This window comes from Agrilus planipennis, unplaced genomic scaffold, assembly GCF_000699045.2.
Source record: "Agrilus planipennis isolate EAB-ADULT unplaced genomic scaffold, Apla_2.0 scaffold20, whole genome shotgun sequence".
In the NCBI taxonomy this organism is placed as follows: Eukaryota; Metazoa; Arthropoda; class Insecta; order Coleoptera; family Buprestidae; genus Agrilus; species Agrilus planipennis.
In genome coordinates this window covers 1,320,655-1,347,412 of record NW_020439516.1, presented here as the reverse complement: position 1 = coordinate 1,347,412, position 26,758 = coordinate 1,320,655, and the positions used below count along the sequence as shown (strand labels likewise).

Sequence of the window (26,758 nt, the reverse complement as noted above, 5' to 3'; positions counted from 1 at the left end):
CAGTATATATAAGTGGTATCGAGGTTTTTGCATGAGTCGTAAACTCCTCCGCGACTACTAAATAGGTATTAAGTTGTATAATAAATCAATTTACGTAACGGAGTTTCGCTCAAAAACGCGATCATTTTTAACTTAACTGAACACCGAAACGAAAAAAACGGTCCCTTTCTCCGTTCAGCAAACATAGAAATTGGTGGAGTTTAGTCATAGGCCACGATCACGTTTAGTTTCAGTTCTGTTTGTGCTTTTGACTGATTAACATTGTCTTTAGTGTCGGACACGGAGGCCATGCTGTGACTAAAAATGAATCTGAAATTTTCGATCGCCGTTTGTTTTGCGTTTTTCGCAGTGGTGGTTGTAGTTGCGGATGAAACGTCAGTTTCAGAAAGTAACTTGAACAATTCGACTTCGCTAGCGGAACTCGAACGAAATAATCCGGAACTGGACGTCGAAACGAATGCAAATCTGACGTCCGAAGACGATGCGTTGAACGCGAATCGTGACAAACGAACATTAGGAACAATGATTCAAGGTGTGGCGGATTTATTTGGTTATGACCTCCTGAAAAGGCCGTCGGCGGTCAAGGAGCAGCGGACAAGTTGGTTCCCGCCTGTATTATCACCGCTTCCTGTTGAGAGGCAATCGGCATCATCAAAATCGACGATGTTTGCAATCATACCTCAATCAGCCTTGTTTCCACAAGCTCAGCAAGCTGCACCAACCCCCGCTACCATTCACTTACAAGTGCATCAGCAACCCGCGCCGCCAGCCCAAGTGCATATTCAAACAGTTCCAGTGCAACAATCTCAACCACAAGTGCAATTCCAACCTCTGCCTCAACCACAGCAAGTGCTCGTTCAGGCTTCCCAGCCTCAACCACAACAGGTGCTTGCGCAACAACAACAGTCCCAGATACCAATTCAATCTCAAGCTCAGTCCCAGGTTCAAAATCAACAACAAGCGCAGTCGCAAGTTCAACAACAGCCCCAATCTCAAAGTCAATCTCAAATTCAGACGCAACCGCAAACTTCTCTTTGTGTGAATTTCAATACTGCATCCGCTCATCCTTGTCTTCAAGGCAATGCTCTTCCACAAGCTGTTCCTCCTCAACCTCAATCTTCACCCGTACAACCCTGTCTTAATGCCGTTCCAGTAAGTCCTCAAGCAATTGCCCCTTGCCTTCAATCCTCGGCTGTGCAGCCTTGTCTTAATTCACCATCTGAATCTCGACAAGGTGCTCAACCTTGTCTTCAAGCTTCTCCCGTTCAACCCTGCCTTGGTGGGACCCTTGAAACTAGGCAGAGTGCACAGCCTTGTCTTCAAGCTTCCCCTGTTCAACCTTGTCTCAATGGAGAGGCTGCAAGCCGCCAAGCAGTACAACCATGCCTCCAGGCGTCTCCAGTACAACCATGTCTAAATGCCGCTCGCCAGAATTCTCAAGCTGTACAACCTTGCCTTAATGGTGCCCCTGCTAACCCTCAACAACAGCAACAGCCTCAATCCCAAAATCAAGCTCAGTCGCTCGACTCCTCGTCCTCTCAAGACTTCCTCAGCTCTGAATTTGGTAGCTTGAACGCTCTATCACGTCAGCTCAATGCGGGTGCTCTATCTCCATGCGGTAACGCTAACGTTCCCTCTACAAGAGCTTCTGCGCAGCCCTGTCTGAATGCAGCGGCAGCCCAGCCATGCGCAGGCGGTCCTACTGGAGCACAATTGCAGACACCTATTCAGTTTCAGACCGACTTTCTACAGCCAGCGCTTAATTTACAGGCAGGATTGCAATTCCAACCCGAAACTCGACAAGGACTTCAACCTTGCGCCCAATCTGAATCATTTCAGCCTTGCGTCAGCGCCCACGCCGCTTCCGATCAACCCTGCGCTCATGCCGTACCTTTACAGTCAAACTTGAATGCCGCTCCATGTTCAATAAACTTTCAGGCTCTCCAACCACAGCTGCAGTTACCCTTGGCGCCGGCCCGTAGTTTATCAGAAACGGTGAGGAGACTTTTCAACCTGAACTTCTCGTTTAATAGGGGTTTAGGGGCTCAGTCACCTTTAGTTCGACCTCCTCTAGTACTATCCTCAATCAACCGCAAAGCTTCCGCTGTAGTATCACCCTGTTTGAAAGCTGACCCTGTAGCTAAATTTGCTCCTCAACCATCTACACAAAGTACTCCAATTACCCAAATAAATCCCAGTAGCAGTCGATCGTCCCTATTTAATTCTTTGAACACTCTGGAAGATTCCAGGCTTTATCAGCCCAAGTCGGGTCACGACAAAACATTGCAGAAAATTAGTTCCCGACCAAAAATAACAAGTAACGCTCCTAATAACGCACGAAGCTTTACATCGACCAGCAGCAACACCACCACAACTTACACTCTTAAAAACACTCCTAAACTTACTCCCAAACACACCGCTAGCCATCAAGGAGGCGAGCGTCTATCGATCGAAGGTACCATTGCAAGTCTCGAAAGTATACCCATCTCTGATGAACGTGCCCGTGCTTCTCTGAACCTCGGGCCAGCTTCAAGATATGACTCTAGTCCCCTTTTCAACGCTCATCACTCTCCTCAGCAACAATTACGAAACTCAATAAACGATTTCTGGGTAAACAACCCTTCTCGAGAAAGTCGTGGTTATAAGTATATGGTCACCACTAACTTCCCTGATGTCAATGAACTTTATGGAGATGTCAAAGATAAATTGACAGCAACCAAAAGAAGTAATTCAGAAAATGTAGATAGTAACATATCAATGCCACAGTCGTTTCCCGAAAAAGTTTCCTTCTTCCGAATCCCAGCCGTGGATGACGACGAGTTTGTCACCATTGCTCAACAAACAGAAAATGAGATAAATAAAAATAAACAGAGAAGTAGAAACATCAGCACACCGGAATTCCATAAAAAATATCAAAAGACTGAAGTCAGTAATCCTGTCGGCTTAGTTAGAGTAGAAGAAAAATCGAAAAAACTTACAACATTAGCAGTTAGACCCACGGAACCCACAAGAAACCCTAAAAACGAAGCACAAAAGAGGACCTTTGTGACAAACGAAGGTCTCGACCTTTCCAGGTTACGACAAAAATCGGCAAGAATGGGGAAAGATTCCCAATTTCCCCAGCTAACTTATACCAAAGATCCTAGTTTTGACTCCTTAGTTCAATCCATAGAGAGAATTTATAAAACAAAGCAACCTTCATTAGCTGCACATCTCCAGAAAAATGCCACTAACAATTCCACTATTGCTCAAGCTCCCCACAAAACCGAAAATAATAAAAACCTAGGAAGAGGCAATGTTAAATTTCAAGAGCAAGAGCTGAAAAATCCTCAATCTAATAACGCATATCGAAAGGAACCTTCAGTGGTTAAAGTAACTAATCAAACGTATCTCCAAAACGGTAACGTCCCTAACGGAATTCCGAATAAAAACATAAATGCAAACATTCCACAAAGGTCCAATTCCAAGGAAAAAACTGTCATCACACTTCAGCCCAATCAGGTAAACGGTAATAACTCATTGCAACAAGTGCAACCTGCAGTAAACGAAACTATAGATGAACACAAATGGCAGATGGAAAGACAAAAGGCGGAAATTAAAAGACTGCAAAATTGGCCAATGAATGATGGCATACATAGCATAGAAGGATTACACGATGATTACGTCGCTGTGGCCAGAAAATTGGATAGTGAAATTGAACGTCACAAAGTTAACCAAGACTCAGCCGTTCCGGAACATTATGAGAACATTGAAGTCACTGATCCAACAACTAATACCAAAGAAAGAAAAAAAGTCGAAACCCATACCAAAAAGTATCTAGAAAAAATTGAAGATCCCACAACTCATTCGTACGAAGAAAGTACAGAGAAAGTTGAAAAACAAAACGAGAAAGAAAATGAAGAAATTGAAAGTTACGCTAACTTAGAAATGATGTCAAAAGAGCATGAGGCGTTAATAAATAATATTACCATAAAAGATCCGAAATCATCAGATGAACAACAAGCTGTCCAAAAAGTACAAACTGTACAAAAACCACTACCAGCAGCAAAATCAGTTACTAAGCTTCCTCATCAGGTAGAACTTATTAAAACACCAACAACTGGAATTCTAACAACGACTCAAAGAAATGACTTCGTTGTAACGTTGAAAGACATTCAACCAAACAAAGCAGTTTTGTTTGATTACAAAAAATGGGACCTGCCCGATGGTTTGTTGAAAGGTAAAACACCCATTAACCAGAAGCAAGCGGTTGAGACAGTTACACAAGTATCAAAAGTCGCTGAACCAGGAAAACTAGCAAAACCAGCAAAATTTGTAATACAGCAGGTTGACAAAAACACTGACTTCGAAATAATGTCGACAACGCCAAGAAATACGTTTTCTATTAAATCAATCGAAAATTTAGTGAAAGATAAAGATTCGTTTGATTTCGCCAACTGGGAAAACAAACTAGATCCCCGTTCCAAAGAAAATTATCACAGCAAAGAAAATCAAAGGGGTTCATACGAAAATCCGTCATCTTTAGAAAATTACCAATCGAGTTTTGAAAAGAGCCAAGAGACTCACTCCAAAGAAAATAATTATCCCAGTTGGGGTAGAAAGACAAACTCCCAACAACGACCTGAGCACCTAAACAGATACAGAGGTAGTCAAAAATTTGCTCCGCCTGGAAAAAGCTATAGTTTCAAATTGACCGACAAACCAAATTCTCGAGAACGAACAAAAAGCTCTGAATCCAAATACAACGCGGATATGATGTCTTTGGAACAACCCAGATCAATTGAAAGTGACGAAGATGAAGAAATCGAGCCTTTATCGTACGAATATACGGCCAAATTCGAACCAATGGCAGCCTCCGAAGCAAAACAACAGTCCAAAGCACTAAATGACCCTACTAACAAACCTGTCGCTCACTATCGCACAACACCACCAGAATATCGCAATGCTTTAACAAACACAAAAAATTCTAATAAAAATGAAAGTAAACCTGTTCCACAGGTACTCGGCAGTAACTTTAGAGCCACCAATTTGCCTGTCCGTCACAGTACGTTCGCGAATTATCCAACCACTTTGTCCGACTATGGATACGGTCGACTACAAGACAACGATTATGCAACGACCAGTCTATATCACAGGAGACCGTCCACTTCATCATATAATTCTAATAATTACAGGTCTACAGAAAGAATACGACAACGTCCACAGACGGAAAGAGATTTTGATTATTCCAAGGAATACAAGGAGTCACCGTCGCCAGTATCTCTAGAAACTGATTATTTCAAATCGTTAGACGATTATGAAGCCGATCCACCGCCAAAATCTTACTATAATTACAAGACTATTCCAGACGATTACAACGTTTACAAACCTCCCAAACAGGAGGAAGCTGTTCAAAACAATGAAGATGCTCAGGATGTCAACAGGAATAACCATCGAAGGGTAAGCAGACGACCTGCGAAATACAACATCACTGTCGGAGGTCCTGACGAATCAGCTCCAAAAATACATCAAATCAATAGAAATCTAGCAATAAATGACAGAAGTAGAAGAATAAGGCAAAGAAATGCTAATTATTTGCAGGAGAAGCCTAAATGGAGCGTGGAACATGGGACGAACATTGGAATAAACGAAACTCCAAAAGTAAGTACAGAAAATCCTCACAGAAGAAGAAGACAACCGAAAAAAGAGAGAAGTACAATTGCAAGTGATGTAAATAATGTTCCCCAACGTAGACGTGTTTCACGAAGGCCATCGCGTCAACAGGGTATTCAGCATCAATCTCAACAGGAACAACCCCCTCTTACAACAACTGATGCTTCAAATTCTTTCATAGCAGGCAGCACACCAGCTCAACTGAATGAACCGGAAATAGGAGAGCAATTGATGTTCCGTCCGTTGCCATTTGACATTGAAACTTTGGCCTCAGAGAAAAAAACGACTGTGGTAAAGTATGATCTGGGAGATATAAAGAGAAAAACGAAAAAAGTTACAAAGTACGACATCAAGAGCCAAAAAAGGGCGAAAAGACATACCCACAGTGAGGAAATGCTTGACGACGAAGAAAAGGAAAGGAGGAGAAGGAGGAGGAATAAGAAAAAACGTCCCGCTTATTATGATGAGAAAGAATTCGAAAAAGAACGGAACAAAGATGTTCGTACCCTCGATTATTCGGGGAGGAGACCTCGACGCAGAAAATCGAGAAGGGGTGGTAGTGGAAGATCATTTTCGGACGTGGTGGATGGATTTTTCGATTCCGACGAAGAGAAACCGTTCTCGAACGGAGGAAGCGAGGGCGTGCTCGATAAACTAAGTCAAATAAAAGTGCCGAAAGCGAAGCCCGTAGATTATTCCCAATTTGAGAAGTTTAACGTCCAAGATGACGAGCAGGGACTGTCACCGAAGGCTTACGTTAAGTCAAAGGAGAGCAAAACAGCTTATGTAACTACCGTTAGATATTAATTTAATTAGTATTGTTGTTGTTCGTAGAAGTTGTTGATTTGTTTTTTGTAATGCTATTATTTAATCGTAGAAATAAAATTTATTAAACACTTAACCCACGTTTGTTTTTTTCAGATTTTTGGGATTAATTTCTAACCAGAAGCGCTGAGTGGGCCGGAATATTTGCTTACCATTTCCTATTGTAACTAAATTTCAGACGAAAAAAGCAAAGATGGGTATGCGTTTGTAGACGTAATTAAACAAAAAAATCAATGTATATTTACGATCTTTGCTGTGAACGAAAACAGATCAGCTTACACTAAAAAATGCACTTTAAATTTATTTTAGTGTTTTATTTTGTTTCCATACGAAAATAAGGTATCGAAGTGCCAATTATGCAATTTCGAATAGTAAAAGCACTTTGGGTGTACACAATATAAAAGAAAATAACGAAACTGTTGCAAATTAGAAATTTCAAATTTTCTAAACGGACGCAATTCACTTTGTGCAGTTTCTTTTAGCGGTTGTTTAGTCAGGTGTAGAAGATTTCTCAAAAAGTAACAAAAGGAAATAACTGAACTACATAAATCGTTATTGGCGTTCACGAACTTTTTCTATCGAAATCAAAAGCGTTAAATTAGCTAAAGTGATGAGCGTGCATATTACTCTTACTATTACCCTGTCGACTAGACATCTAACTAAACTGCCTTGCAAAACAACAAGAAGGTTTATTGCTTTAAAGTTAACGTTTTTTTTTTGCAATTGAAAAATGGATGCCGAAAATTCCATTTCAAAACGTTAAAAAAAAAAAAATAAATTACTATCTTATGAAAGACCAACAAAGAGATACAGTTTAAATAAATAAAAGAAACATTTATCTAATAATGCACGTGATCAGTGACGATCCAGAAAGGGAAAATATTTTTGAGTTAACTATGAACGAAGTGTCGAGANTAACATTATTTTTCCACACCATTAAACAATTTCTCGCTCATCTCTTGTAAACAAATTATTGATAAACACTTTCCCGTATAATTGAAAAGACTACTTTCCAATGAAAGTAGAAAATTAAAATTTTTTCAAGTGATATCAATGGCAAGAAAACCTTTATAGTAGATACAGATTAAATAAATAAAGACCAACAAAGAGATACAGTTTAAATAAATAAAAGAAACATTTATCTAATAATGCACGTGATCAGTGACGATCCAGAAAGGGAAAATATTTTTGAGTTAACTATGAACGAAGTGTCGAGAATAAAAACAATGATTATGAAGTAAATAAGTACACAATAGAAATAACAATGTGTTTGATAGTGTTAAATTAAAAGAAAATATGTTATCAGTCTCAGTCTCATTTATTATAATCAACTCTGTATCAGAGAGCGAGGTACTGGGGACATTTGACGAAAATGAATACAAAACAACGGATAAAATGGTGTTGAGTGGCTCATAGTTATAAAGTTAGTAAGGATGCTGCTCCAGAAATTTTTGGAAAGAAGTTTCTTATCGAATAGTGTAAGAAACTCAGTTCCTACCGGATGTCCCACAGCCTTTTAGCCTTTGTGTCAAAATAATATAAAGGAAACAAACATTTACATATGTAAAAAAAAGAAACCAGCACAGTTCCAAACAAAGATCATCTGTACTTATCTTTTTCATAAACTAGAGGCTTTTATACTAACAGGGGGATGACTACTGACATTAAGGATTATATAATAAGTGTATAAGTAGATTTGTAGATTTTAATTAAAGAAAAAAAGATTTATTATATTAAATGCCATCGATAATATCAAGTGCAGAAATCTATCTTAAAATATAAACCTTAGTGAGATGGAACAATTAGAAACTTCTCTATTTTTCTTGTTTCTATTAGAAATTTAATTGTCAACACGAAACCTTAGTGTAGAATGGTCGCCTCATGCAAACATAAAATCAGTAATAGTAATCTATATATATAAAAGTAAGAAGTCTTAGTTACACCATTTATAACTCAAGAACGGCTGAACCGATTTGGCTGAAATTTGGTGGGGAGGTAGCTTACAACCATGATACGGACATAGGATACTTTTTATCCCGTTCCCGTGGGAGGGAAGGAGTAGTGAAGAGGGGTTGCAATGTTTAAATGGAACATATATTATTTGTCGTCAGATTTACTTGAAACTTGGTGTTAATGGTCACTCATTTAATTTCTTAAAGACCTATCTCGACATTTTAAAAAATTCAACCTCTAAAGGAGGGGGGGGGGTAAAAAGGTGTTGCAATTTTTGTTTGGGACATACTTTATTTGTGGTTGAATCTACTTGAAACTTGGTATATATGCTGATATTATTAATTAAATGAAAAGAGGTTGCAACGTTTCCACGGGCTATTTTTTTTTTGTACTCGGATTTACTCGAAGGTTACTCATTGTTGAAATTAAGCAAATACGTGTTTTGACAATTTTTAAAAATCAATCCATAAGGACGAAATGTTGTTGCTACGTTTGTATTTGAAATCTAAGATGGATGATCTAAAACGTTGTAAGGGTGAATAGGGAATTAAAAGGTTTTATGGAGAAACAATATTAACTTCTGCGAGCGAAGCCGCTGGGAAAAGCTAGTCAGTTATAAAAATAATAGTGAGTTTTACATTAGTTACCAACTACCCGCCATTTGCAATCTTAAACCTATTATTTGCTACAATCAATGATGTACAAAAACCTAGAACCTAATGATTGATTATTTTTATTGATGTGATTACTTAAATAAGATTATATTTACATGGAATTAATCTTTGAAGTATACGTAGGTCCACATAACTACTTTTTTTGTATTAATATTAAAAAAGAAAATTTACAACACGCCATAATTACCTTTCTAACGGTTTCTCAATATATATGTATACTATTTAAATATTTGAATAGAAATCGCATTTTGACTCTTTTTATTTCATTTGGAGAGCTCATTTTAAACCAATCATAATTTTTATCAAACGTTGATAATAACTTAACAATTGATTGTAGAAAACGCATTATTTTAGTTGCGCAAACTCTAGTATCTATCTTTGTTCAAGGATTTCAGGTAAGTATGAAATCGAATTAAAGAAACACGAAAATGCATCAAACAGTCGAAAATCGATTTAAAATTCCAATACGATTCGTATTTACAAATAACATCGGCGATAGATGACGAAATTAGCTACTGTGAAATTTGGCTATTTTGCAAGAAAAAATGTCTCAGATGAATGAACCTTTTGTGAGAATTGTTAACTTAATCTCATAACTGACATTTGACAATTTATCTTATCATTACGAAAGTTTAAGAGAAAATACAGTTGGTCTAAACATATTATATGTTAGGACTGTTATTACCAATTTAATTTTTTTCGTTTAAAAGTTTTGCAAATTCAGTATCTAATAATAAGTATTTACGTGAATGAAGTTTGAATTTCTAATCTATAAAACGGTTTAATTTACTTTTTATTAGTACAAATTAACAATACAAAGCGTTCAAATATTTAAATAGGCGTCGTTTCTTATTTACATTTTACCTACATTTGCTATGTTACTAAAACTATTTATTTTTTAAACAGCACAAGAATATGACAAGCTCTGGCAATCAAACGTGTGCACATACTATGACAAAAGGCACCAACACTTACGAATCAGACAGCATGGCTTCTTATCAAAAAAGGTAAATATCGATATTCTATATTTTGCTTTAATAGAGATATTCATTGTCTTGTTTACTTACAAACAATATAAAATAGTGTACCTAATGTTATGAATTATCTGTAATCAGATTTGACAAATTCTATCACAATTGAAATTTTACCGTATGCTTTATAGACACCCTGTATATAAACGACCTCTATAACGTACAATAATATCATATGTGATCCTCGTTTGTTAGAGAGATTATTTACTTATTGACTACAAGTCTATCTCCAATGAATTTTATTTTTATTATCTTGGTTTATAAATATTAAATAAGTCTGTCGGTAATAGTTGACTGATAAATACGTAAATTGATTTCTATTAAATTAGCATTTGGTTAATGGACTCAATGAATCATGTCCACAAACGAAGTCAAAAACCAAAAGCTATTGTTATAACACAAGCTGTTTGCATCTAATAACATTATTTTTCCACACCATTAAACAATTTCTCGCTCATCTCTTGTAAACAAATTATTGATAAACACTTTCCCGTATAATTGAAAAGACTACTTTCCAATGAAAGTAGAAAATTAAAATTTTTTCAAGTGATATCAATGGCAAGAAAACCTTTATAGTTTTCTTAAAAAGTACCTATTTGTTTGTTAATTTTGATGATTTAATTGGTATCTGAGGATAGAAAATCATAAGTTCATTCGAAGATTTAGAAATGTAAAAAAGGGAACATAAGAATTTTCTTTTTCCATTACATTAATTTTATTGGATTTAGTTTAAGATATTTTTATTTGGATAATCAAACGGATTTGTTTGTAATATACCATATTTTTTAGCATTTCAGGTATCTTAGAGAATTTAAGGACTCAACTTGAGGATTTACATCAACAGATTGAACATCAAAAAACACATCGACAATAATAGCAAAACATTTATTTCGTAACATAATTTACATATTTATTTGCATAAGTGTAAACATATTGAAGACTTATTATCATAAAAGTTCAATAAAAATACATTTTTACTGTTAATAAAAATTTGTCTTGTGTGATGTGAGTTTTATCATAAATAAAAATATACCATAAAGTTTCTGACAGTCTTATAAATGAACAAATTTTTATATTTGTCTGATTTTTTGTAAGTTTTCACAATAAATAAGTACAAGAAAATACTTTGTTAACAATAAAGCGGGAGCCATTTTAGGTCCCCTTTTAAATACTTATTACATTTTAATAGCCACCTACAAGCATTAATGTAACATAAACGATATGGTACCTTTATTAGAATGTTAATAAAAGGTACCTTTAAAGGTATTCTCTGAATTTTCGTTCCGAAAAAATACAAAAATAAAATAATGACACTAAATGGCACCTAAACGTCAAAATATTATTTGATTATTTATTATTAGTTAAAAGTTTATATGTAATAGTATTTCTTTCTTCTTAGATCTCACCACAGCATGTAAAAACAAAAAGAAAATGAAACGAAAATAGTTGGTACTATTAGCTGCACTAATAATTAAACTTTAAAAATAAAACAACTACTGATCAACTAGGTAATAAAGAAACGTCTAATCTAAAGGAAATTTTTCTACAAGAAAATGGTACGTGTAATCATAAACAACAAACATTATGGCACCGCCAGGTCCCAGTCTCATTACTTTTGGCAGAAGCCCTTTGTAGAGGGCGCGAACTCTATAAACAGATACAGTCTCAACTAACAAGTGTCATCTACTATATTATTGTAACAATTTACCCTTCTTCGTTATAAACAATGATAATAGATCGGAGAGTAGATTTGTACTTTATGGTTCCTAATATAGGCTGCGGCCCTTGAATTCGAGACTTTGCCACATCGAATGGTATGTTAATACACGAAGCTAAAGTTCCTGAAACAAAACCTATTCCTATTTTCCTAAAGAATTCCTTCACTGGGTCCTACAAGTAAACATTACCCTCTTAACAACTTTTTTATTCGTTCATTTTTTGATATGTCTACCTCATATTCCGGTAAAATGTCTTTGACAGAATGGTAAAACCCAAAATAGATCATATTAAAGACACCATTGCGAGCTATTGTCGCGGTCACACCCTTATTTAGACCCTGGAATCCAATCCCCTTTTCTTTTACTATTTTTTTGGTAACAAACCACGTGCTGGGTAATTCTTTACCAACAGCTCTATTTGATTGTAAATTGACTTTGACAACTTCAAATGGATTTACCAGAATTGCTTCAGTTACACCTGCACCCAGACCGGCTAACGAAAATGTCTGAAAAGTCACACCATACCACCCTTATTTGCATGAAACTATTTATTGTTAACCACTATTTTGACCCCCAAGTAACAAGACACAAAAACAATGGAAGTAATTGAACCCATTACAACAAAAAAGGAATAATAATTTTACTATTTAAACGAAAAGCTTAAAAATTTGGTACCTACTCTACAAAATGGACGCTTAAAACATCGTGTACCATTTCAGAAGCCATATTGAAATAACTCTGTACCGCAATGTTAATCAAAAAACCTTTATATTTACAGAGCAGTCACCAAAACTTTATTAAAGCAATTTATAAGAATAAGAAAGCAAATACTGCATAATATGCTTTTTTGATGCATTGTTTTAATTATGATAAGAAACTAATGCTTATGTTTTAATTTTAGATATCTGTTTGTTTATGCCATTTTGCAAGAACTTTTGATTTATGAATATAGATCTTATCGTTAACTTTTATCAATAAAAGATAAGAATAGTATAATCTAAAAAGCGCCTATATTTTCTGAAAATATTACATAACAATTCTTTGGCGTTTTCAATTAGGTTTATATATAATAAAAAGTAGGTACCTATCAGAAATTTAAAACAATTTTAAAAAATATGTAACTTACCAAAGGCGTCGGAGTATCGGAGCCAAACATAAACAATTTTTTATATTGCTCAAAAGTAAGGAACTAAAAGAATGAATACTGTTTTTTGATTTTATAATATTTAATTAAACTAGGTGTAAATAAAACGCGTATTATTCTTCCATTAATTTTACCTTCACTGCCCTTTTAGGAGTTTCAGCTAAAATAGGAGGTAAAATTCCTTTCCAAAAGGATGTTAATCCTTCATGCCTATACATTTTTACAAAACAGTCAAATACTCCAGAGTAATAACGGGGGTCTTGGGCATTTGTTACTGCTGTTTTACTTTGTATTTGTAATCGTGTTTTTACAAGATCGAGGGGATGCATGATACAAACTTCCACAAATCCTAAAATAAGTACTGTAATACTTAATTTTAATTGAAATATTTAAATTAAACTTGCCTGCAGATCCCCCAGCAGTCACCTGCAGAGCCCCCTGTTTTATTAATTTATTGAAATCACTCATATTCACTTTCTTTTACCAAAAATCGTTTCCTTAAACAAATACTGTAACTTCACCTAAACATATATGAAATTAAGAAATTCAAATTATTGTCGTTTTCCCTCCTCAAAGGGGGGCTAGGGTGGCAACATGGTTTAAAAAAAAACAAAAAAATGACAGGAGTCAGCTGTTGATCAATCTGTCGTGAAAAGAGGTTAACTTGAAAGAGAAAATCAAAAAACAGTGAAAATGTGTACTCACCTACGGTAGGCATGAAGCAACTACTGAAGAAAATTCGTATCAACTTTATCAGCAATATTTGTTAATCGTAATCATCTTTTCACGCAAAATCACGACTGGCTCTTGTAATGAAACAAAAGTGAGGTTATAGTTGTGATCCATTCCTTTGTTGTTTTTACACATTTTTATATATTTTAGTGTTTTCGTTAAGAATGGAACACCAATTTATAAGAAATAATAAACAGAGTTATTCTTAGTTATGGTAGTAGATCAGGAAATGGGGTCACAAACGCTGGAAATTTTAAGACAAGGGGTGTGGGCTTCATTAACTGGAGGTTGGTTTTACGACCCCCATCAAACTGTTTTCTGTAATACTTTTCACTTGTATTTATGGCTTTTTCTTTTTTGCTTACCCTTCTCCATTTATCTGGTAAGTTTGCCTATATCTTCTAGCAATCTACATAGAAATGTTAACAACAGTTATTTAATTGTAGTATCTACCCCCTGACAAGTTTGTGTGGTATTGTTACTGCGGTATCGTTGCTGTTATTTTTGCAACCATTAAACTGGCTAATTATGCATTACATCATATGTATGATACCACTGAATGTATTGATGAAGTTCGAGATGAACCCCATGGAGAAAAAAGGTCAGTAGATGTTATACTAAATTATAGTATTAGTCTAAATTCATGTCGATTTTGTAGGGAAGATGAAGGCATTGAGTTACAAGTGTTATCAAAGAAGTCACCAGGAACACCAAAACTTCCAACATGTCGATCAGAAGTATCAAATGTCGAAACTTCTGCTTTGCCAAGTACAGACGTTGACAGTCTTGATTCTGAAGAATGCCAACATTTGGAACCTACATCTCAAAAACTAAGTGGGATTATTGATTTAAAGGCCGACGTCCATCGAAAAAACTCCTCTGAGAGTAGTGAGGGCCTTACAATGCATCAGTGCAGAGAAGCAGTGGCCTTAAAAAGTACCGCCCGTTCAAAATCAAAAAAATTGAGCGAAGCGAGTGCCGTTTCAACAAAAGAAGAGACAACAGTTCGTAAAAGCTCTTCAAGGAAATCAAGTAATGAATCAAAAGGGGCAGCGTCCTCCCATCATCATTCAAATGCTCATCATCAAAGTGATGGCTCAGAACAGGGAAGTCCTAAGCTATATATATGTCGAAGACATTCAAACTTTACTAATAGCAGTCTCAGTTACATTCCAACCAGTACTCACAGTGACATAAAATCTGCTGGGTCTGTAGAGTTGGGATATATTGATAAGAATCCTACTCAGGCTGTTTCTACAGAAGGATTGTACTATAAACCCTATATTACAAAAGCACCAGGGGTGCGCCGTATTCGATCAACTGCTTTGGAAGTATCTTGCCCTCCACCTTTACTCACAGTGCATCCCAACAGTTTGGAAGTAATTGGTAAGTCCTTATGTTTATTGTTTGTAAATATAAAATTTAAATTTAAAGTAAAATAGTAGCGTTTTTGTATTATTAGTAAATGTTTTTAATTCCAACAAAGAATGCTTATTACACCATAAAATATTTCTTTGCTGATGTTGGGTCTATTTTAATCTAACTTTTTCATTANGAGAACAATCAGGGGAGTCAATCTCCTCTTCTGGTCCATCTTAAGACAGACGATTGCGTGAAAATGGTGCGCACGGTCAGAATATCGTCTTCAAATGCCAGTAAAGCATACGACCCATCTCGTCCATCGAAGATGACGACTAAGTGCGACTCCAACTGCAGTTTTAGTTTATTGTCAAATAAAAGTGACGATGGGGAACAGGGAAGCGCAACATCCAAAGATGCGCTCGTTGATAATGAGAAGTCAAATTCTAGTGAGACACCTGAAATGCAGGATGCTCGAGCAGATTGTTATGCGACTGATAATGAATTTAGCGATCGGAAATTTAGTGATTCTGGCAGTAGCAGCTGTAGTGATATAAAACTTGAAGCTTGGAGTGCCGGTGATGTAGACAGGGGGTCCACCATACGGCAAAGGTCTAGGGTAAAAAAAAACAACGGGCAAATGTCAAGTAGTAATAGGTAATTTTTTTTAATTACCTATTACTACAGTATATAGATTCAAAAGTAAAAATTTGTCTTAATGTTCATCCCATTTGAGATTATAATCAATAATAACACCTAGGTACTTGCAACTTTCTACTCTATTAATACTTCTATTCAATTATACAACAGATTGTTTAGGTACATTATCACAGTAGTCGCCAAAAGTTCTTATGCCTTCGGTTTTGGATACGTTAAGTAATAACTTATTTGATGCAAGCCAAATAGTATTTTTTTTTAATTTTTCATTGATATTTTGTTGTGTATTAAGCCAAGTATCTTTTAAGACCTCTACTGTTGTATCATCAGTATATGCAACAATTAATTCATTATTCATAATTAGTAGAAGATTATTTATACATAATATAAACAAAAAAGGCCCTAGAATTGCACCTTGCGAAAAACCAGTTGTGATTGTTCTTAAACTACTTTGTTTACCTTTGTTGTATTTTTTGCTTTCTATTGAATAAATAACTTTGGATCAGATCACTTAATTATTACAAGAATTTTGTATTATGAAAAAAATTAACAATAAATTAATCAATTAACGATTTCAATTTCTCAAGTAATTGCAAATGCTTAAATAAATATTAATAGAATTAATTTAAAATTATTTATCGATGAACTTCTCTGTTGTTTTTATTTTTACTTAATTTCGTGTTAAATGGCAAAATATTTTCTTTTTCTCCTTTTCATTTCTGTGGATTGGCTATTTCATCTTTCTTAATATTCATTTCATTAATTTGGGACATTAATGAGACTGTCTCCCTACAATAGGCGAAAACGTAAAAGGAATGAAAAGTCCTCTTCCACCTCCTAGTTCTACACTGATTAGAAACCAGCATTTAAACCTTTGTCCCTATTTCGGTTCCGAAATAGTTTATCCCATTGCTGAACAGTCAGACGAACATCAGACTTCTCATGGGCCAGACTCAGATTTGGAATCGCTTGCCCAAAATTCCGACTCAGATTACGAAGAAGAGAACAATCAGGGGAGTCAATCTCCTCTTCTGGTCCATCTTAAGACAGACGATTGCGTGAAAATGGTGCGCACGGTCAGAATATCGTCTTCAAATGCCAGTAAAGCATACGACCCATCTCGTCCATCGAAGATGACGACTAAGTGCGACTCCAACTGCAGTTTTAGTTTATTGTCAAATAAAAGTGACGATGGGGAACAGGGAAGCGCAACATCCAAAGATGCGCTCGTTGATAATGAGAAGTCAAATTCTAGTGAGACACCTGAAATGCAGGATGCTCGAGCAGATTGTTATGCGACTGATAATGAATTTAGCGATCGGAAATTTAGTGATTCTGGCAGTAGCAGCTGTAGTGATATAAAACTTGAAGCTTGGAGTGCCGGTGATGTAGACAGGGGGTCCACCATACGGCAAAGGTCTAGGGTAAAAAAAAACAACGGGCAAATGTCAAGTAGTAATAGGTAATTTTTTTTAATTATAAAGTTGTAATTTTTATAATCGTTTATTGTCTTTTAACTAGTTATATAGAAAATAAGGAAGATATACAGGATTATAATGATGAGCCAAAAAGTATGAAAAGAAGAAAAGCACGTAAAAATTCAAGACTAAAATGCAATGATTGCGATAAAGTCGATACTATACGAAATCGATCCAGTGTCATTGAGCTTGATTTGGACTGGCTCTTTGACGATGGTTCAGAACACAAAAAAAGACGATCTAACGACTGGTCGAGTACTTCGGTTTCCTTAGAACACGATGTTAGTAAAGTACTGCAAGAACCTACTCCTTCCACTCGTAACTTAGGGGCCATACCAAAAAAGCGTATACCTCCAAATAGAAACTATTGTTTTGGAGATACAGTGGCCCCCAATTATATTTTGAAAAACGTTTCAGAAAACGCAAATAGACATAAGCATTCGAGACGTGTAGAGCAAAGTTCGTCTGGAAGAGGGACAACGCAATCCCTCCCCCAGAACGATAACGTCGTCGAAGGATTGGAGTGTTTGGTAGTTCCAGCAAGATCCACAAGGAGAATAAGAAAACTAAGTTCACGTCGTGGTAACGCTAGAAATTCTCGATCAAGAGGAGAAATTTACCAAGAGATACCATCGGGAGGTTCTAACGCAGAACTAAGTACCTTATTGCCGGCAACTCCCCTCTTTTCTGCCTTTTTAGCTTCAAGAAGGGATATGCCAAGCATGTGCGTTTGTGTGCCCATGGAAAGTCCCAACACTAGAAATGGTTATTTGAAAAGAAGTCATCGAGTTCACAGAAGAAGAGTCCATAGCATATCACGTGCAAACGAAAAAACAAATCGAGACATGATAATTGCAAATACCATAACTTCTGGACGAGGAACACATCGCGCAAAATCTTTCGATGACACTTCTGATGGTTCAGTTCACTGTTTTTTAGATGAATATGGGAACTGGATAACGTACACTTTTGATGGGAAAGGGGTTGGCACGGCTAACATTAGTCTCCAAATAACTCCTAACAGTAGTGGGAAGCTGCTTCCAGCTCTACTCCGACGAGAGGAAGCGCCGCCTAATGGCGGTAACGAGGGTTGGGAAAGTAACAGTACCGAATCAGTGTGCAATAGTTCGGTTTCAGTGATGCTTGAAAATAATGCAAAGACGCAAGCTATCAATAGCATGATACCTACAAACACTGCCTTACATTTGAACGCCATGCAACTGCCCGCGTTAAGAAACGGTTCTAGTCAAGAAAATTTACGGGAAGCCATCTTGGACGTGGAAATGCAATTGCCTCGCAACAAATTCCGATTTATACAGGCCCCTGACGCAACCAATAACAATTATGTGCGCATAAAATCATATTACAAGTTCAAAGTTTTCCCTTGGACATACATTAAAGTTACTTTTGATAGGTTAAAGCTACTCGCACTTCTCGATCGTAACTTGACTCTTTGTGAAACTGTCGTGTCGATAATTTTAGGCGTGTTGGTATCGATAAACGGTGCTTACCTTTTACATTTAGGATTTTACAAGGACGTGTTAGCTTTCATTTTTTGTTTCGTTGTAGCTAGTTGTCAGTATTCTCTTCTTAAAAGTGTACAACCTGACGCAGCATCTCCAATTCATGGCTTTAATCGTGTTGTGGCATATTCGAGACCGATTTATTTTTGTCTGTTTTCATACATTATTCTTTTACTTCACCTCAATTCTCAAGATGATGACACTGGATTGACTAGTAGAATTACATTAGAAATGTGTCGTGATTTCTTTTTGACTTTCTTATTATTTTTCCCCGTTATATTCTCCTTGGGATTGTTCCCTCAAGTAAACACGTTCTTAATGTATCTACTTGAACAGACAGACATGCACTTATTCGGTGGTAACGCAATGCCAAGCTTATTGTCCTCGTTTTACTGTATTTTTCGTTCCTGTTTTGCTGTGATAGTCATGTATGGGCTCGCGTACGGGAGTCTAATTGAGCCAAAACGCTCCCAACATATACTTTTCTCTATGTTTTGCGGCTGCCTAGTAGCTATTTCTTATCATTTGAGTCGAAGTGCCAGTGATCTCTCTTTAGTGTGGAATATAGTCAAAAAACATGTCTGGCCCCCTGATGTTTACAGAGAATACAAGAAGACTCCTAGAAAAAACACCGCCAAAGACCCTGGTGTCGATAACAAAATCACTGAGAAAGGAGTTTTGCCAGATACGAAGGTTGAAAAGGCGGTAGAATCTGGTGAAACATCGGAAAAATTAGTAGATCCTCTACCTCATAAACTTCAAAAGACAGTAAATGCCAGGTTGAAGAGTGATCTCATTCTGTGCAGTCTTATTGCTGTATTGGTGTTTGGTATCCATGCAAGTACAGTTTTTACCGCTCTACAACCTGAACTAGGACCAGTTTTATGGTGTATTGCCGGCGCAGTGGGATTCATTTTGCATTATATTGTACCTCAGCTTCGTAAACAACTGCCCTGGTTGTGTATTGCACGTCCCATTCTCAGGTCGCACGAATACGAACAGTATCAAGTACGAGGTCCTGCCAAAGTTATGTGGTTTGAAAGAGTAAGTCAAACTGAAATATTTTAAAGTCGAATCAAGTGAAAATAAAAAAATTAAAACTTTGTTACAGGTTTACGTTTATCTTTGTTTTTTTGAAAGGAATATTTTATATCCATTAGTTTTTTTGGCTGCACTAACAGAGGATTCGCCTGTTATAGTAGAGAAATTTGGATATCTTTTGGGATCTCTTTTTGTCGTTGTCTGTGGAATGAGATGTTTGCGTGGTTCTTATTCCTGCCAGAACTCGCAGTATCTCATTCTTACCTTTACTGTCTTATTTTTCAACTACGACTACGTATCTCTTCATACTTCTTTTCTAGTGGACTATTTTATAATGAGTTTTATCTATTACCGAGCCTACGAGTTACTTTTAAAAGTAAGTAACTTATATATTTTTGATAAGTTAAATTAAGATATATTAATATTTTAGCTTCAGTTTGTGATAACTTATATAGCTCCGTGGCAAATTACATGGGGTTCTGCATTTCATGCCTTTGCTCAGCCGTTTTCTGTGCCCCATTCAGCTATGCTGTTTCTGCAAGCTATAGTGTCAGCAATTTTATCTACTCCTTTGAATCCATTTCTCGGTAAAATTACTTAATCAAGTGATTGATTAAAAATTGATACATAGAATTTCATTAATTTCAGGGAGCGCAATTTTTTTAACGTCTTATGTTAGGCCAGTAAAATTCTGGGAACGAGATTATAACACCAGACGCGTGGATCACTCCAACACACCTCTTTCTTCACATTTAGATCGCAACCTGGGCGCAGATGACAATAATCTCAACTCGATATTCTACGAGCATTTAACCCGATCTCTGCAGCATTCGTTATGTGGGGACTTGATTCTGGGTAGATGGGGACCTGTTAATCAGGGGGATTGTTTCGTTTTAGCTTCAGATTATTTAAATTGTCTTGTTCATATAATCGAATTAGGTAATGGTTTAGTGACCTTTCAAATGAGAGGTTTGGAATTTCGTGGTACTTACTGCCAACAGAGGGAGGTAGAAGCCATCACTGAAGGAGTAGAGGAAAACGATGGTAAGTGAGTTTTTAAGAATGATGAAGTGTAATGATCGTCAAAAATGGTTGAAAGTTGTTTATTGTTTAATGAATAATTTTTAATCCCTTTTGACTTTGATTAGACGTTGTTTGAAAGAAGCTTAAGAATGAAGAATAGATTTAAGAATGTTGTTTCTTCAATAAATGGTTTGTTTATAAGGATGTTGTTGTTGTGATCCTGGACATTTACCCCATATGCTTAGCATGAATGCTGCCTTTGGTCAAAGGTGGTTGGCTTGGGAGGTTACTGCAGCCAAGTACGTACTTGAAGGTTACAGCATATCTGACAACAGCGCAGTTTCTATGTTACAAGTCTTCGATTTTAGAAAAGTACTCATAACGTATTATGTTAAGGTATTAAAGTATTAAAGAATTAACAAATTGTCCCAAATAGAATTTAGCAACTTCTATCTTGCTTTTTAGAGTATTATATTTTATACTTTAAAGTCTCCTAAATTGAATGAATGGTTAAACTCTGGATCTATTTTAAAAGCTCTGCAGCCAATGCAAGTACGCAGTTTTGCAGATTTAGATCCTGTATTTAATGTTTATATTGATGAAGATTACGATGTTTGTTCAAACGGCATGACAAAGTCAATGTTTTATCAAGTTTATGGTGATTGGATTGCATACTGTGCCGGAAGATTTGAAAAAGAAGTTGATACAAGTAACTACTCAACATTGACACTGTTGTGCTTTGCATTAAGTTTGCTTGGTAAAAATTTCAATAATAAAATAGTCGGAATTTGGTGTCACATGTTACTTTGCAGGTCGAAGAACTTTGGCTACGGTTTCCCACAACACAGTTTCTAACGTTGAATTTTTCCTTTATGGACTTCACGCCCTTTTCAAGGGCGATTTTCGAATAACATGTACAAGAGATGAATGGGTGTTTACTGACATGGATTTACTTAAAACGGTCGTGGCACCTGGTGTCCGAATGTCTTTAAAACTCCACCAGGACCATTTTATGTCCCCTGACGAATATGACGAAATGCCGGCCCTTTTCGATGCTATTTGTAAGTACGAAGAAGAACTGGTCATTTCTCACGAAGGTGATCCAGCGTGGAGGAGCGCTGTACTCAGTGGCACTCCTAGTTTATTGGCCCTGAGGTTAGTCTTAACTCCTTCATTGAAATAACTGATCAATTGTTGAAATATATTCTTTAATCTGATGTAAGACTACAATAGTTAATTTTAAATTCCCACCCATTTGAAGGCACGTTCTGGACGATGGGGTAGACGAATACAAGATTATAATGTTGAACAAGCGTCACCTAAATTTTCGCGTCATAAAAATAAACAGAGAGTGCGTCAGAGGGTTGTGGGCGGGGCAACAGCAGGAACTGATCTATCTTCGCAATCGCAATCCTGAAAGAGGTAGTATTCAAAACGCTAAACAAGCCCTTAGGAATATAATTAACTCTTCATGTGATCAACCCATTGGTTACCCCATCTATGTATCGCCATTAACGACTAGTTATGCAGAAACGAATGAACAACTCTGTGGTATTATAGGGGGATCGTTAAGTTTATCCAAAATAAGAAATACACTATTAGAAGCTTTTGGAAGGTAAAGTTTATTATCTTACAGCTTTTTTATGAGGTAACATAATTTTTAAAACTACTTAGAGTTCGCAAACATTGTCGAGAAGGATGCTCAAGTGGTGGATCTAGGGATGAAATTGGTATGGGGCAAGAAGGGGTTTACGCCATGACACCAATCACTGCCTTAACCCATCATACTGCCGGAAGCCAGTCTACAGATGGGTCACATTTTGGTGGTAGTATGGGCAGAGGGGCGAGTCTTAGCAGAACTTCTTTAGGTAAAAACAAGTAGAAATATTTAATCAAGTGGGTAATTAATTATTATTTTTTTGTACACTGAATTGTAGGTGGAAATAGGGGTAGTCTGGCATCCATGGGAAAACCTACTAGTTCTACATTAGCGAGTTTAGCCGGATTGTTCAAAGAAAGGGATGAACGCGCAGTCTCCCAACTACCTGACGGACAAAACCGTACCGACGAGAAAAGCACAAAACCGTCAGATGCGGGGGAAAAAGAAAACACGTACCAAAGAGTTAAAGTATTGATTAATTATGATGACGCATTTTTATGGATATTTCTAACTGAAATATCGTTTTAGATTATTGATCCAAATGTGGTTTATGACTGTATTAATTTGGGCAGGCGTATTGACGTGAGTTGGCCAGATGAAAATATGAGAGCTAAAGGAGGACGATCCCATTGGAGAGATTGGTTGCCTGAGACAGGAATGGAAGGACAAGTAAGTTCCTTTTTTCCGTTGATTGTAATGCGTTATTTAGCCGGAAGTGAAGTAGCTTTGTTGTTTATTGTTATGTCTTTTTAATGAAAAAGGTAGTTCATCGGTGGAGTCCCTGCCATTGGGACCCTAGTAGACGTTCTCACGTCGACAGGACGATCCTGCTAGTAAAAATAGACGACAAATACGTTCCAATTGCCGAAAGTGGTGTACAAGACTTGGGGGCCGAAGTGTAGGAAAACAATTCCACTGACAACAGTCGCATAATATATTTAATTAAGCACTAATTATCGTTAATTGAATTTTCCAAATAGCGAACTGATTCTTTTAGTTAATATTTTACATTTATACTTTTGTATTGTCGTGTTTTTCTTTTTCTCTATCGATTTAATTTATTAAGCGTACAATGACAATGTACCCGGACTTGATAATCTATTGTTGTAATTTATATGTATGTACTACTCCTCTTGTAGTATATAATTTTTAATGTAAATACAGTCGTGTAAAAATCAAAATAATTTTTCTTTTAAATAACTACTTAAAGGTGTTGTCTATATGTGCAAACTTCAACTAAAAGATTAAAAATGAGAATCATCCCTCAATTTTTCATCCCTTGAGGTGGATTTTTTTAAATTTAATTGGGACAACCAGAGGATTTACTATACCTATGTGTACACAAATTAAAATAATAAACTCAATCTCATCTTCCAAAAAATTAATAACCAAACTTCAGTAATGTTTCTCTACTTTTGAACTTTAATGAATTGCTAACCTCTTAGACCCTTTACTTAATTTACTTCTTATATAATGGTCCTACGTTTCGATAAAGTAATTGGTAATTATGGTAGAATTGTAACTGGTTGTCTATATTTGAAGGCCCAGTTTTTAAAATAATAATTTGGACATTGCAAAAAAATATTACAGAATTAAGGAAAAGTTTAAAAAAATAACGCGCGTGAGTAATTATTAAAGGTAACAATATAATTTACCGTTATTTATTATCATTTTAAATCGATTTTTTTACTGATTTAAATTACAAATTACCTAGAAAAATATATATATAAAAACCGTTTCATTTTTTGCGTATTACGTTTTACACCCCCGCAATGTTGGAATAATAATTGTTAAAGCAGATAATTGGTATTCAAATTTATGCATCATCATCATTTCCACTTATGTAATAAGCAACCTGTTTGGTAGAAGACATCATTAACAGTCTCCCACACCTATTCATATTGGAAACATACAGAGGATTAAAAGCAAACAACTCGTAATAGTAAATACATAAAGGATTGGCAGTTTTTTCACAATTATTTCATACCTAAATTCCTCTATTCAAATAAATGTTAAAAAGTAGGTAAATATTTTATTACAAAAGCTTTCATAATTTGGCTGCGTGATTGACATAAATAAATAAGCGCAGACTAAAAGAGTAAAAATTGCCATTTTATGGTACCATCAAAATTTTACTAACGATAAGTATTGTAGGTACTTGTATTGCTTTGTTCTTTTTAATGTTTTAAAATATTACCCAAGTATTAACGTTTAACAGGTAGGTTAGCAATGATTATTAGATTTAAAACATATAATGTTATGGCATATTTACAATATATATATATTTAATTCTCCTTTTTAACGATTGAGTACCCATCTTTGCATACAATTTAAGTAATTGGTAATATTTTCTACTAAAAACTAGTATGGGAAGAAAAGCTAAGCTTTTAAACTGTGGGTTAATAGGTAACTCTGTAGCCTGTACTTTTAATTTCGTAGCAGTCCTTGTATGAGCAAAGCAAACATTAATATTGCCAGTTGTTTTGTTTACTACTAATAGTAAAGTAAGACAAAGCAGCCCCTTTTGACTGTTTTGCGAAGTAAACAGTTCAAACATCATGTTACTGCTTCCTTGCAATATTATTGTCAACGGGACAAAATGAAACAGAGAAAGGCACCAGGTAGGCACAAGTCGGAAATGGTGGGGCAGATACCTCCATTGACCACCTGACGAAACTAGCAAGCAGGTAGATATAGATATAGCGAATATTACGGTGCATGTGTACGGTGGTTTAGTTTGAAATCGTGATAGCAGAGTGTGTGTTTTACTTAGTATTATTATCGTAGTAATCCGTGGTTCGAGAGTGCCGTGAGTATATTTGAAAGTGAAACTTTCCGTTTGGTTGGAAAAACTATTTTACTACTCGTGAAAAACAACACATCATCATCTTTTATCACTTGGTAGGTATGTTGCGATACTTTTTCCTCTGATATTCCCACAAACTTTTCGCCAAGGTCTGACCTTTATGTTGGTATAGAATTTGAAAAGCTTTAAATATTAAAAGCGTTCAATGATGCCTATGTTTGTGTATTTTATGAAGCTTTTTTTGCAAAATTAATTCAAGCGTGTAAATTATGTCGGCATCTTTCGAAGTATTGTTCTTCGTTCATCGCAACATTATTCGATTTTGCTGAATTAGTTACACCGGCTGTTATCGGGAAATTGAATCTGCTTTGTACTCAGGCAATTGGTACAGAGTTTGTAATTAATTTCGAAAGGCTTTATTACTTTGGAAAAATCACAGTATTCCCTATTCATTGAAAACTATCATTGTATTTTAAAATAAATGATTTGAAAGAAACTTGTCACTTTTTTGTTTGCACATTTTTTGTATGAATTTGTTGATGATTTGATATTGTTTTCCACCAAGCAAATATCTTTCAAAACAAGAATAAATAGTTGATAGTTATTAATAAATGTCTGAAAATATCGTCTACTGTTCTGAAAACTGCTCCAAACTAAAGAAACTCGTAATATCTTTTGAACAAAACGTAACACCTTTGAAAAGCTTTAACTTGCATTTATTGGATTAATATTACTTTATTATTTACACTAAAAGATGATTATGGTGAAAACCTGAAAATTGCATTAATTTCTAAAAGGGAGACTTAAAGTCCAAACTTGTGTTTTATTCTACGGTCTCATGGGGGACCTTTTTCCCTATGCATAATATTAAATTATAAATCTTTTAAGACGCATATTTTGATTTAAAGTACGTTAGTTATAAACATTATATTGAATAGAATTATGATCACAAAATTTTGAGGGACATTGAACAGTGGCAATTTATTAAATATTAAAATTGATTTATTATCAAAGGGTTTGTAGAATTAGTGATTTTCTAAAAAAAATTCTACGCAGCAAAAATTGTAACGATTGTTCCCCTAATTAAGATTAGATATTTGTTACGATAGATAATTAATATAATCTATGAAGAGTGATTAACTATTTTACCTTACCTTATTTCAAAAGCGTCTAACTCTAGCATATGTATGTAATGCAAAAATAGTAAATTTTCAAAATATATATTGAAAGGATTTATACATTATACATACAGTTGAAAAAAATTTAATTTTACGTAAATAAACACTAAAACACTCCAAATTCCTCAAAATGTTTAGTTACTTAAGAGGCCGAAAGGGAAAAGGTCCCAATAGACCACGGCCATTTTAAGCCAAAATATAGAGTATTATACTGAAATATAATATAAGCCCATACGTTTAAAATAATGTAAAAATAAAAAGATTTTGATATTAATTTTTATCTTTCAAATTGAAATCGTTTTTC

The 26,758-nt window shown here is 35.5% G+C and overlaps 4 protein-coding genes across 8 annotated transcripts in view; 3 read left to right on the top strand and 1 right to left on the bottom strand.

The window, feature by feature from the left end:
• LOC108735073 lies at positions 1-11,012 on the top strand. 2 transcript variants are annotated; one of them, XM_018466875.1, is made up of 4 exons: positions 1-6,438; positions 6,574-6,674; positions 10,011-10,111; positions 10,925-11,012. In XM_018466875.1, exons 1-2 carry the CDS (start codon positions 304-306, stop codon positions 6,592-6,594), a joined length of 6,156 nt encoding a protein of 2,051 aa, XP_018322377.1. In that variant the 5' UTR covers positions 1-303; the 3' UTR covers positions 6,595-6,674; positions 10,011-10,111; positions 10,925-11,012. The 2 variants fall into 2 exon arrangements, 1 of the variants encoding a protein (XP_018322377.1); XR_001937505.2 differs by lacking the exons at positions 1-6,438; positions 6,574-6,674 and adding an exon at positions 9,418-9,499.
• LOC108735074 (mitochondrial 2-oxodicarboxylate carrier) lies at positions 11,007-13,794 on the bottom strand. The gene is made up of 7 exons (XM_018466877.1): positions 13,703-13,794; positions 13,402-13,494; positions 13,132-13,346; positions 12,980-13,042; positions 12,087-12,359; positions 11,844-12,025; positions 11,007-11,782 (listed from the first exon to the last, which is right to left on the bottom strand). Exons 2-7 carry the CDS (start codon positions 13,463-13,465, stop codon positions 11,659-11,661), a joined length of 921 nt encoding a protein of 306 aa, XP_018322379.1. The 5' UTR covers positions 13,466-13,494; positions 13,703-13,794; the 3' UTR covers positions 11,007-11,658.
• LOC108735072 (pecanex-like protein 1) lies at positions 13,664-23,645 on the top strand. Of its 3 annotated transcripts, none has more exons than XM_018466874.2 (17): positions 13,664-13,820; positions 13,880-14,111; positions 14,176-14,330; positions 14,388-15,115; positions 16,544-17,207; positions 17,267-19,790; positions 19,858-20,163; positions 20,218-20,374; positions 20,436-20,831; positions 21,013-21,206; positions 21,276-21,567; positions 21,623-21,965; positions 22,072-22,425; positions 22,485-22,678; positions 22,748-22,938; positions 22,999-23,139; positions 23,232-23,645. In XM_018466874.2, the coding sequence occupies exons 2-17, from the start codon at positions 13,941-13,943 to the stop codon at positions 23,370-23,372; spliced, it is 6,951 nt and encodes a 2,316-aa protein (XP_018322376.1). In that variant the 5' UTR covers positions 13,664-13,820; positions 13,880-13,940; the 3' UTR covers positions 23,373-23,645. The 3 variants fall into 3 exon arrangements, with proteins under 3 accessions (XP_018322376.1, XP_018322375.1, XP_025835014.1); XM_018466873.2 differs by having other exon boundaries at positions 22,069-22,425; XM_025979229.1 differs by lacking the exons at positions 13,664-13,820; positions 13,880-14,111; positions 14,176-14,330; positions 14,388-15,115; positions 16,544-17,207 and adding an exon at positions 15,291-15,745 and having other exon boundaries at positions 22,069-22,425.
• Positions 23,646-25,092: 1,447 nt separating this feature from the next.
• LOC108735068 (echinoderm microtubule-associated protein-like 2) overlaps positions 25,093-26,758 on the top strand; it is a 73,260-nt gene continuing 71,594 nt past the window's right edge. Inside the window, exon 1 of one of the 2 annotated variants that reach the window (XM_018466866.2) lies at positions 25,093-25,371. The gene's annotated coding sequence lies outside the window, so the exon portion shown is untranslated. Of the gene's footprint in view, positions 25,376-26,758 lie in introns of both variants that reach the window. The other variant, XM_018466867.2, reaches the window with a different exon arrangement.

Bases quoted from the DNA above. Each gene is read 5' to 3' on its own strand.
- LOC108735072 (XM_018466873.2), top strand. From the start codon at position 13,941: ATGGTAGTAGATCAGGAAATGGGGTCACAAACGCTGGAAATTTTAAGA. The intron at 14,331-14,387 runs GTCAGTAGATGT...TCGATTTTGTAG, and splicing joins GAACCCCATGGAGAAAAAAG to GGAAGATGAAGGCATTGAGT. The intron at 20,832-21,012 runs GTAAGTGAGTTT...TTTGTTTATAAG, and splicing joins AGGAGTAGAGGAAAACGATG to GATGTTGTTGTTGTGATCCT.
- LOC108735073 (XM_018466875.1), top strand. From the start codon at position 304: ATGAATCTGAAATTTTCGATCGCCGTTTGTTTTGCGTTTTTCGCAGTG. The intron at 6,439-6,573 runs GTAACTACCGTT...TGTTTTTTTCAG, and splicing joins AGGAGAGCAAAACAGCTTAT to ATTTTTGGGATTAATTTCTA.
- LOC108735074 (XM_018466877.1), bottom strand. From the start codon at position 13,465: ATGAGTGATTTCAATAAATTAATAAAACAGGGGGCTCTGCAGGTGACT. The intron at 13,347-13,401 runs GCAAGTTTAATT...TACTTATTTTAG, and splicing joins GACTGCTGGGGGATCTGCAG to GATTTGTGGAAGTTTGTATC. The intron at 12,360-12,979 runs GTAAGTTACATA...GTGACTTTTCAG, and splicing joins CCGATACTCCGACGCCTTTG to ACATTTTCGTTAGCCGGTCT.